We start from the raw sequence: 12,245 nt of genomic DNA on the forward strand, positions 1-12,245 counted from the left end.
CACCTTTTTTGTGGTCTCTGTTGTATTAGTCACAAATGCGTATACATGGCTACTTTGCGCAGGCATTGTGGTGGATCTGGCTGCCACAGACACCTGCTTTAATGCCTTGTACCCAGTACTGTGTTTTGATAGTATTTCGTCACAGCACTGCCATTTCAAACCAAACAGCTTCCCGTTTGCAGCTGGCTTACCTGTAAAGTAGCTGCATGCTCTTTTGTTAGTACAGTCACAAGGTAAGTAATTTAGGTTTTCAGGAACAAAAGCACTCCAATGGTGCAAATTTGTGTAAACGGGTGCAAAATCAAACATTGCAGGATTGGTATCATGGCAGGGATCCCCAGTCCCCAACACCCAGTCCCCTGCTGTTCTTGGCTCCACATCCTCTTCATCATCATCGCTGAGTGATGAGTCAGCATTACTGTCGCTGGTATCAATCTTCATCACTCCCGTTGTCGCTCTCCATGTATGTGGTCAGTTTAGCTTTTGTTAAAAAATATATAAAATAAAAATAAGCAAGTAAATCTAATAATAAAACAATAAAATATATATTTAAAAATATAATTATATAGATATATATATAGATTATAGATATATATATCTATATAATATATATATATATATAATATAACTTGTAAAAGTTGAATGGCTTCCCGCAATATATCTCAGTCGTCTAAACACACACAGATAGATTTGGAATCTCTACACGACATGCAATTGGATACAAATGTCACCTGACCCTCCTGATTTTCATTGCACTTTCCACAGTACTAGAACTGCCTTATAGAATGAAACCTTAAACGTTTGATTGAGAAACTACTCATAGAATAGCATGGGAAACTTGATGTACGCAGGTACGGCATGGTACTGTAAGTGGGTTTTCATTTGACGTGCGTGCGTGCGTCATGGTGTTGACGTGGTTAAAGGACCAGCTTTGATATTAGTGCTCTGGTAATTTGGGCTGTAAGAGATGTTCCATTTAGTATTAGTTACATTTCAATTTCAGGGAACCAGGGTTATCATGCTAACTTAACATTTTCTTTTTGACTTGTCTTCCTTAGCTGTGCAACCTTCCTCTCTGCTCAATATACTTTTTAAAATACTTTTTAGATTATTCTGCTAAACAAGTGCTATGTAGTAGTTGATAATGGTATGCACAATTGGCATAATTTAGTGCTTATGTGCAGACTGTGAAGGCTGCAAGCTAAGATCACCAGAACACCTCCAAAGCAGACTGAGTTTTTTTGCAAATGCATGCCCAGCTTATGTCATCTGCATAAGGCTAATTTATTTTCATTTCTCTGTCTGACTTATGAACTGTTTTTCCTTGTTTCTTTTTCTATGCACCTTTAAGCACAAACATAAACCATCCTTGCTACCGCCTAGAACAGTTAAGTAAAAAAATAAATAAATAAATATCCAAACAAAACCTACAATCTTTAAGCACACATTTAAGCTGTATTTCCCCTTGTTATAGCAGTGTTCATAGTGAACCTTGTCTTGTGTGTATTTGTTGTAGGACCCGTGTCCCTGTGAAAGTGTTAGTGAAACTCATTAGCTTCTCATTGCCATTTGCTGTTTCTGTACTGAATGTATTGTACTAGAGACAGAGCAGAGATGATTGCAAGAATACTGATAGGAAAGTGAAGTTGAGGGCTGAATCCTATAATAATTTTCTTCACAGTTTTTAATAGAAATACAAAAGAAGAAAGGGTGGTTGTGTAATTCCTAAGGCTTCACATTTACTATTTTTGTTTTTGACAGCAGTTTTAAGACAGGGCAAAAATGCATGAGAATGTATGTTTGTTTAAGTTAAACATGGCCTTGTGCTTAACTTCTGCTTGGAAACAGAAATAAAAATACATTAGCGAAGTAACCCTTTCAGTCCTGAATGTTGTCAAGCTGAAGAAATAAGTCCTTTATTAAGTATGCATGAGAACAGGACAAAACAAATGTTTTGCATACATTTACACACTACCATATGTTAAGGTGAGACCTTGAGGTCCAGCCAGGACTGAAAGGGTTAAGTTCTTCACCATTTAGCTATGCATTTTGCTACATGCTATGAAAAGGGGCCTGGCTTAAAGTTTTTGTGGTCATGAACAAAGGATTGCTAATCAAGGCTAATCTCTCATTGACCAATACTGGCACCTTTTTGTTATGGTGAAGATTTTTTGGTTGCAAGTTTCTTTTTTTTTCTTTATACTTCTGCATATATTTCAAGTACAATGTGGTTGATAAAAAACAAACAAACAATAATAATAATAATAATAAATACATGTGTAGTTCGCCTGATTTTCTGTTAGACCATTTGAATGAACTGAACTACAGCGCCGAGTATGGCTACAAATGAGACTAAAGCCAAGTTGGAATAAAGGATGGAGAAAACTGCTGTAATTCTGTATTCAAATCTCAGGTAGTGCCACAGCTGGTTCAAATGTTTTTGGCAACTTGTGTTGAGCCCTTTTTTACTCAAATTTTATTAAAAAAAAATTGGTCTTGTAGGTATCGCATCTTTTCTACATCCAAGACCTTTTTTTTTCCGAATGGTAGTTTAAGTCAGATTTCATATATAATTGTTTTTTTTTTACTTTGAAAATAGATGGTTGAAGTTGCTTACGAACTGTTGCATTATGAACATTGCAATAATCTGTTTGAATTGTTGTTAGTTGTCACTTTACAGATACAGATTTTATGTAAATTACCAATATCTTTAGATTATAAGTTAAATCTTTCCCACTGAAATACGCTACAACAAAATAGATTTAGTAGTTTAGTAATGTCTGTGAGTCTCTGTGGTTCAGCTGTTGATTTTACTGAGCCGTTATGCAGTAGAAGGGGTTAGCAGATTGTACAGCCTCTAAATCCGGAAGGGTCACTGACATTCTGCTGTTTAATTGCAGGGAAGCAGAGGAGGCCTTGGTGACAGATCTCGATGAGAACAATCCAGGCACTGAGTGGGAGCGTGTGGCCCGTCTCTGTGACTTCAACCCTAAATCCAGCAAGCAGGCAAAGGATGTGTCTCGTATGCGTTCAGTTCTCATCTCTCTTAAGACGTCCCCTCTGGTCCACTAAGGGCACAAAGCACAAAAACATTGCTATTACTACAAGCATTGCAATATTTTAACTTTCAAACTCAGAGAAACTTGTGGTTGCAGTATATGAATCCCCCTTTTAATAATGTTGAAATGTCCTTTTTTGTTTCAGGACCAAACCGTCACTGTGCATTTACTAGTAAAGCTGATTAATGTTTATGATTGGATGTTGTATGGTCTGTAATTTTTTTTTCTCCCCTGAATGAATTAAGAAATGCTGAAATTAAATGGAGTTGTTCCAGACCCAAGCTGTATCCCTGTGGTGTTGCTTTTGTCTGCATGTCCATGTCTGTCTTGGTTTTGAGTAAACTGGTATCATCAAAAGGTTATTAAACTGCAGTTTGGTCTAATTTGTCATTTATTACTTCATTGAATTTTCAATCCAGCAGAATCCTTTCACTGCATCTGTTCACTGGTAAATACCCATCAGAGACGGTTTCAAGCCAGTTGAGGGGCAGAGGCTGAAGCCACTTGTTAGTTTGACTTGGAGCAAAAGCTCAGTGATGGGCAGCTAGAAGCATTGACTGTCGCTAATGAGAGCAAATGAGTGTGCCTCTAGTGCAGAGGTAGCCAAAGTTTGCCATTCCACTCCTGGTCTTTGTTCCAACCCTGTTCTGAATGGTTAAATTGAACCAATTAAAACACCATACAGACCCCAAAATAGTTAGTTTTGTTTATTTTACCTGTTAAACCTGGAGTGTAATTGACCCAAGACAGTGATTGGGTACTCCTACCCTAGTGCGCCTCTAGACCACGCCTTTAATGGCACAAGCAATCAAATGCGTGAGTAATTCTGCAGTTCCTGTCTTGGCTTGTTAACAAAGCAAGTCACTGATTATTAGGCTGTGGTGGACAGGAAGGGGATATTTGTTTACTTTGTTTTCAACCATGATTCTGATTGAGCCTTGTGTGTTTTGTTAAAAGCATAAAGAAGTTCTGTTTATTTTGTATGGTTTTAATGTGTTCTCTTTAGTCTAGATTTATTGGTCTAGTCTTGTATAAGTCTGTACACCCTATCTTTAATTCACGCTAATATTGTACTTTAAGTTTTCAGTTACGCTTAGAACTATTGTGTAAAATATTGAAATTATGAAATGTTACACACACACACACACACACCCCCTCTGGAAAAAATTAAGAGACCACTCCAAAATTATCACTTTCTCTGGTTTTACTATTTATATGTATGTGTTTGGGTAAAATGAACATTTTTGTTTTATTCTATAAACTACTGACAACATTTTTCCCAAATTCCAAATAAAAATATTGTCATTTAGAGCATTTATTTGCAGAAAATGACAACTGGTCAAAATAACAAAAAAGATGCACTGTTGTCAGACCTCAAATAATGCAAAGAAAATAGGTTCAGATTCATTTTTAAACAACACAATACTAATGTTTTAACTTAGGAAGAGTTCAGAAATCGATATTTGGTGGAATAACCCTGATTTTCAATCACAGCTTTCATGTGTCTTGGCATGCTCCACCAGTCTTTCACATTGATGTTGGGTGACTTTATGCCACTCCTGGCACAAAAATTCAAGCAGCTCGGCTTTGTTTGATGGCTTGTGACCATAAATCTTCCTCTTGATCACATTCCAAAGGTTATCAATGGGGTTCAGGTCTGGAGATTGAGCTGGCCATGACAGGGTCTTGATCTCGTGGTCCTCCATCCACACCTTGATTGACCTGACTGTGTGGCATGGAGCATTGTCCTGCTGGAAAAACCAATCCTCAGAGTTGGGGAACATTGTCAGAGCAGAAGGAAGCAAGTTTTCTTCCAGGACAACCTTGTACTTGGTTTGATTCATGCGTCCTTCACAAAGACAAATCTGCCCGATTCCAGCCTTGCTGAAGCACCCCCAGATCATCACCGATCCTCCACCACATTTCACAATGGGTGCGAGACACTGTGGCTCGTAGGCCTCTCCAGGTCTCCATCTAACCATTAGACGACCAGGTGTTGGGCAAAGCTAGTGAAAATTGGACTCATCAGAGAAGATGACCTTACTCCAGTCCTAGGTCCAATCCTTATGGTCTTTTGCAAGCCTCAGCATGGCTCTTCTTTGCTTCTCATTGATGAAGGGCTTTTTTCTAGCTTTGCATGACTTCAGCCCTGCCTCTAGGAGCCTGTTTCGAACCGTCCTCGCCGTGCACTTCACCCCAGCTGCCATTGCCATTCTTTTTGTAGGTTACTTGATGTCATCCTACGGTTGCTGAGTGACATTCGAATGAGTTGGCGGTCATCCCGGTCAGTGAAGAGTCGTTTTCGCCCTCTGCCGGTCTGTAGCTTTGTTGTCCCCAGTGTGTGCTGGTTGACCTTTTTCTTATGAACCGTCGTCTTTGAAATTTTAAGGATGGAAGCAACCCAACGCTCACTGTATCCCTCTGCCAGTAAAGCCAGAATTGAACCCTTCTTTTCCTCACTCAAAACTTTCCTTTTCAACTCTTTGGGCATGGTCAATAGTTATTTTTTGATTCCAATTACTTTTGAGGTACTACTAGCACTGTTTTGCCATCCAGCTGGTCCTATTGTAAGAGGATAGTGATGACCACAGGAGTGGTTTTTATACTTTTCCTCGTTAAATATGATTTGGTTCAGGTGATCCCCTAATCAGTACCTCATTCAGTATATATATATATATATATATATATATATATATATATATATATATATATATATATTTATTTATTTATTTTAAACAGCTGTTGAAAACAAATTCTCAAACTATTTTCTTTCTTTTCTGCTTAACCACCCAGGTGCTTATCCCGTGATTTACACATGGAGCGCATGCAAGTCCAAATTTGTCACTTCTGTGAGAGTAGTGTGCAGGTGCTTATATGTGCATCTGCAAAGTTTAACACGTCTTTTTAATGTGCTTCAATGAAAAAATAAGAAAACTGTATTGTAAAAGTGTATGCAGTTTTCTTTTTCACTGGCAGATGGCAGCAGTCCCTAAGAAATGTGCTTGAAAGACCGGGTCATCTGTATGTACACAGCTGAGAGTGAAAAATGGATGCCTGCGTATCTGCAGAGAATAAAATAAGGAGATTTCTTTCTTTTGTTTATTTGTTGGTGTTGCAGGTTGTAAGGAAGCCTTGTCAAGTTTGGTACTTGTCAAAATTACCTATTTATTGTACATACACTTTGCAGATAATAATTCATATAACAGTGCTATACACCGTGCCTGAAACTGGGGAAGATACTGTATATGATGTGATTGAAAATCACATCATATACAAAAAGTTTTCTGATGTATAAGTGCTAGTTAAAGACGTTAGCATTGATGAGGCTTTGAAGTGCGCTGCTTTGAAATCTATCACACAAAAAATAATTTCCAAAAAGTGATATGCCTGCACAAGTATTATAATGCTGCCATTGTATATAAAAAAAAAAAAGTTATTTATACTTGCACTGCTGTGGAAAAGTCTTAGACATGTTCCATTTTTCTACTCTGATGCATTATGAGCACCAACAACTTACTCAAAGCCTCCACTTGTGTTTTCTACTATTATAACCTGGACTTGCATAAGAAGGAAAAACACTGAATAAAATAGCTTGCATCACTCGATTTTCAAGGTAAACATAATGATAAAGTACAGAGAAGCATCTTCTGTAATTGACAAACCCAGGACAGGACGACCCAAAAAGCTGTCTAACAAGGATGAGCAATACTTGAAGATAACGTCCTTAAGGAATAGAAAGAAGATGAGCATTGAATTGACAGCAGAACTGGCAGAAAGCACAGGTTTCTTTGTCCATTAATCAACAGTCCAAAGCACCTTTGACCATTGTTCCATAGTCCAATTTCTGTGTTCCTGTGCATATTTTAGCCTTTTAGTCTTGTTCCCCTTCTTTTCTTACTGCAACACAGCCTTTAAGTCCTGATTTCAAGCGTGCCCTTGGTACTATTGATTTGATGAACACCAACAAAAAAAGGGCATTTTTAACATGGAAATTGCCAAAACAAATGGGCAACTGGGTGGTTAATAAAAAAAATAAGGAAACGAAATGAAGACAATGAGTTTTGTTTTTTTTTTTTAACCCCAGACATGCATGTTTTATTCTCCATAACTACGTGTATGTACAATACAAATTTTGTACAATGCACTAGTAAGACCTCATCTTGAATATTGTGTTCAGTTCTGGTCACCTCGCTATAAAAAAGATATTGCTGCTCTAGAAAGAGTGCAAAGAGGAGCGACCAGAATTATTCCGGGCTTAAAAGGCATGTCATATGCAGACAGGCTAAAAGAATTGAATCTGTTCAGTCTTGAACAAAGAAGACTACGTGGCGACCTAATTCAAGCATTCAAAATTCTAAAAGGTATTGACAGTGTCGACCCAAGGGACTTTTTCAGCCTGAAAAAAGAAACAAGGACCAGGGGTCACAAATGGAGTTTAGAAAAAGGGGCATTCAGAACAGAAAATAGGAGACACTTTTTTACACAGAGAATTGTGAGGGTCTGGAATCAACTCCCCAGTAATGTTGTTGAAGCTGACACCCTGGGATCCTTCAAGAAGCTGCTTGATGAGATTTTGGGATCAATAAGCTACTAACAACCAAACGAGCAAGATGGGCCGAATGGCCTCCTCTCGTTTGTAAACTTTCTTATGTTCTTATGTTCTTATGTATATAGCGCCCTTCAAGCCAAGGCATCCCAGAGTGATGTACAAAGTTAGAAACTAAATAAAATCGCTCATGTATACAATACACTGAAGTTATAACAAATTACTTAAGCACATTCAAAAAAATGTTTTCAATTTGATTTAAAAGAGTCCATTGTTTCAGCCTGCCTAATGGTAATCAGACCAGAGTTCCACAACCGAGGAGCACAACAGCAAAAAGTTCTGGTTCCAGCTGTTTAAGACGACTTTTTGGAACAATGAAAAGTTCTGCCTTTTCTGATCTCAAAGAACGACTAAGAATATAGAGTTAGTAGTTCTTGGAGATAGGATGGCTAATGCATGAAGGGCCTTATAAGTTATTACAGCAACTTTTTAAATCAATTTGGTAGCTCACTGGTAACCAATGCAAGGACCTAAGCACTGGAGTAATGTGTTGAGAACTACGAGTATGAGAAAGCAGTCTGGCAGCTGCCTATGAACAAGCTGAAACCTTCTGAGTTTAGTGGCAGGTATACCAGCAAAGAAAGAATTGCAATAATCAAGATGAGGAGTTATACATGCATGGGTCAATATCTCTTAATCCCTTACATCCAATACAGATTTTAATTTGGCAACATTTTTCAAATGATAAAGTTATTCTGATAACAAAATTAATATGGACATCAAAAGGCTCAGGGTCCAGAGTAATACCCAGGTTCTACACTCTAGAGGAGGGTAAAATGGAATTGCCATAAAAATTTATATTGATTGGATTACATTTCATTAAACCCATTTTACAAACCAAATTAACAAAACCTCATTTTGTAGCCAAAAAAGTGTTAAACACTCGTAAGTGTATTTATTGCCATATCTGCCTGCGTAGGAAATGATGCATAGATTGTGTATCATCAGTATAAAAATGAGTGTCAAGATTGTATTTTCTAATAATGTCCCCAAGAGGTAACATGTATACACTGAAAAACAAAGGGCCCAAAACAGATCCCTGAGGAACACAAAACTGTACAGTACCTATTTCAGAGGTACAGTTGCCCAGTGAGATAAATTGGCAACGATGAGATAAACACGAAACAAACTTTCTCGGTAGGGCCAAGATGAGACTGCCGTAAATTAACAGAATCTCACTGTATCAAATGCTGCAGAGATATAACAAAACAAGTATTGAAAGCATGCCAGTCTAACCATATAAAGATCATTGCAAACTCTCAGTAAAGCAGTCTCAGTACTATGACTGGAACAAAAAACAGATTGAAATTTGTCCAGCAAATCACTACTGCTGAGATGGTTATAAAGTTGGTCATCCACAACTTTTGCCAAAAAATGGTATGTTGGAAATATGACTAGTTTCCTGACAGAGAGATCTTGTTTCTTAACACAGAAGCCCAGCGGCAGTCATTTTGGCGGTCATGGCAATGACTAAATTTATAAAAAGAAAAGAATAATTCACTGTTAGTTAAGAAGAATTTGCTATGTTAGTTGAGAGGAATTCTCTAGTTAAGAGAAACTCACTATGTTAGTTGAGAGGAATTCACTATGTTAGTTCAGAAGAATTCACTGTTAGTTGAGAGGAATTCTATTTTGGATAGGTCTACTAGCTTTGCACAGTAGGATGGTGCATTTTTGCCCACAGGAAAATTGCTCCAGTTCTTGTGAGTTTGTTGGGGATTGTCGATGGAATGCAATCTTCAAGTCTCGCCATACATTTTCGATTCAAGTCAGAAGTTTGACTGGATCACTCAAGAACATCAATTCTCTTTTTGTTCAACCACTCCAGTGTGGCTATGGCTTTGTGCTTCGGGTGATACTGAAATGTTAATTTCCTCCCCAGTTTCAGAGTCTTGGCTGATTCAAACAGGTCTTCCTCAAGGATTTGCCTGTACTTTGCACCACATATTCTCCCCTCTATCCTGACAAGCTTCCCAGTCCCTGTTGATGAGAAGAATCCCCACAACATAATGCTGCCACCACCATGCTTGACAGTTGGGATGGTTTTGACTGGGTGATGTGCAGTGTTGGGCTTCAATTTTCTTCAAGTTCAATTTTTGTCTCGTCTAACCACAAAACCTTTTCCCACATGTCTGCAGTAACTTCTACATGCTTTTTTGCAAACTCTGTATGTGCTTTAAGATGAGGCTTTTTGAGTAATGGCTTCTTTCTTGCCACCCGTCCATACAGGCCAGTTTTGTGTAGGGACCGGATTATTGTTGATGTGTGAACACTGACTCCCATCTCAGACACAGAACTGTGCAGATCTCTCAAGGTCAATGTTGGTGACATCACTTCACTTCACAGTGACTTCCTGAACCAGTTTCCAGACTTCATTGCTGATAGGGATAATCAGCACCTCTGACACTCTCTTGTACCCTTCTCCTGCTCTGTACCTTTACCACTTAATCCCTGACTTGTTTCAAAAGCTCCTTGGTCTTTGTTGGATCACTATGTGAGTCGCAACTTGAACGTCTTTATATACCTGAGGGAAATTACCTACAAGTTAAACCACTTTGAGTACACACAGGCTGAAACCATTTCACTAATTTTGTGACCTTTCAAACAAATCATTTGCACCTGAACTGATTTAGGACTGTAGTAGCAAAGGGCTTGAATACTTATGCAACTGAGATTAATCTGTTTTTCTCTGTAAATCTTAATTATTTATATTCTATATGCATTTTTTAAACTTTATCAATGTGGAGTAGTTTGTGTAAATTCTACATTAAAGTTTTTGAAAGTATCATGGAGTACGCTCTGGTGGCAACAAAAGGTGAAAACAGAGGCGAATCCGTCTGCAAAACCTACAAGCCTATTGTCTCTAAGTATACAAGCCTGTTGTCTCTAACTTTTTTCTTATTTTCTTCAAAAAGAACACATGTACACAAACATGAAAAACTGTAATAAAATAGATTTTACACAATAAACTTATGTGTAAACAAGTGTAGAAAGCTGTATGCACATATAAAATAATAAAATATAAATAACTAGTTATAAAAATAGCATAAAACAAAAATATATATAACTTATGCAACATGAAAGTGCTTTGAGTGAAACAGAGTTCAAAGGCTCTGTCTGTCTGTTCAGAGTTCTATTACAGCTTTCTTACGTAGAAAACACACTTTTCAACTGTACCAGTGCATTTGCCACAGACTGCCTTTTCACAACAGGTGCAGACATCAAAATACAGAGGGAAATTCTACTGCTTATCTTTATGTATTTTAGTTCTCCTGAGAAGAAACTGAAGTCTCAGTTTCATATCATGTATGTCTCTATCATGTCTGAAATGTTTCTCCTAAAAGCGCTATTGGAGAAATAACATTTGCAACAAATGAGACAACAAAATGAAATATGAGACACATGAGCATTAGAAGAGAAATAAAACTGAGCAGTATGAGAAATAAGTGATATCTAATTTTCCTATCAATTACCCCTCTTCAGTGTCTCAAATGTTTCTCCTAAAAGCGCTATTGGAAAAATACAATGAGCAACAAATGAGACACATGCAATGAGAGTTGTTTGAGACCTACATACATGACAGTGTTCTTTCTTGCTCACAAAAACTAAATCTTCACACAAATCTGTGTTCACCATCTTTCAACATAAACAAACATTAAACAAATATATACATTTATTTTGTTCCTTTGAAAAAATAAAAATATGTGATGCTGTCATGCTTCACACTTGACAAATGCCTTCAGACCTTGAGCAACAAATCCTGAACATTCATCAGTCTGTAATAAGGACATTTTTGTGACACTGGGCCTTTAAATCTCTCTAAGTCTCTCTTCTTCTGCATAAACTATGCAAAATAATGAATATGCACTGTAATAAAGGTAAAAATCATTCTTATATTCAGTTTCAAGAAAAACAGCAAACAATATGTTTCACTATATATATATACACAAAACATTTTATTCTGCATAGTTTGTGCAGAAAAGCGAACACTTTTGACTGTAGAATACTAAATGTTTGGATTATGTATTGTTCTTTGTCAAGATGTTTTACAAAAAAAAAAAAAAAAAAAAAACTTGCTCTAAGCTTTTAAAACAATACAATGTCAAAATGCATTTTTCTTAGTTAAAAGAACCAATCAAAATAATTTCAAACATGTCAATATACTGTATATTAACCAATGAAAAGGGCTTTGTTTATGTTAAACCAATTATTAATTTAAAATCTCCCTGAAGTTGTCAGGCAAAACGAAAAATGTGGCTAGCCTTTGAGACAGAGCAACACTTAAGAACATAAGAACATAAGAAAGTTTACAAACGAGAGGAGGCCATTCGGCCCATCTTGCTCGTTTGGTTGTTAGTAGCTTATTGATCCCAAAATCTCATCAAGCAGCTTCTTGAAGGATCCCAGGGTGTCAGCTTCAACAACATTACTGGGGAGTTGATTCCAGACCCTCACAATTCTCTGTGTAAAAAAGTGTCTCCTATTTTCTGTTCTGAATGCCCCTTTTTCTAAACTCCATTTGTGACCCCTGGTCCTTGTTTCTTTTTTCAGGCTGAAAAAGTCCCTTGGGTCGACACTGT

The 12,245-nt window shown here is 37.3% G+C and overlaps 1 protein-coding gene across 5 annotated transcripts in view; it reads left to right on the plus strand.

Annotated features, from left to right (window-relative positions):
• LOC121298978 (clathrin light chain A-like) overlaps positions 1–3,340 on the plus strand; it is a 39,970-nt gene extending 36,630 nt beyond the window's left edge. For 3 of the 5 annotated variants that reach the window (XM_041226413.1, XM_041226390.1, XM_041226399.1), the window contains 2 exons: positions 1,352–1,387; positions 2,901–3,340. In XM_041226413.1, the coding sequence (XP_041082347.1) occupies positions 1,352–1,387; positions 2,901–3,072 (208 nt within the window). In that variant the 3' untranslated portion in view covers positions 3,073–3,340. The remainder of the gene's footprint in view (positions 1–1,351; positions 1,388–2,900) is intronic. The other 2 variants (XM_041226406.1, XM_041226422.1) reach the window with 1 other exon arrangement.
• The last annotated feature ends 8,905 nt before the right edge of the window (positions 3,341–12,245 follow it).

The sequence above is a fragment of the Polyodon spathula genome, chromosome 2, assembly GCF_017654505.1.
Source record: "Polyodon spathula isolate WHYD16114869_AA chromosome 2, ASM1765450v1, whole genome shotgun sequence".
Lineage (NCBI taxonomy): Eukaryota > Metazoa > Chordata > Actinopteri > Acipenseriformes > Polyodontidae > Polyodon > Polyodon spathula.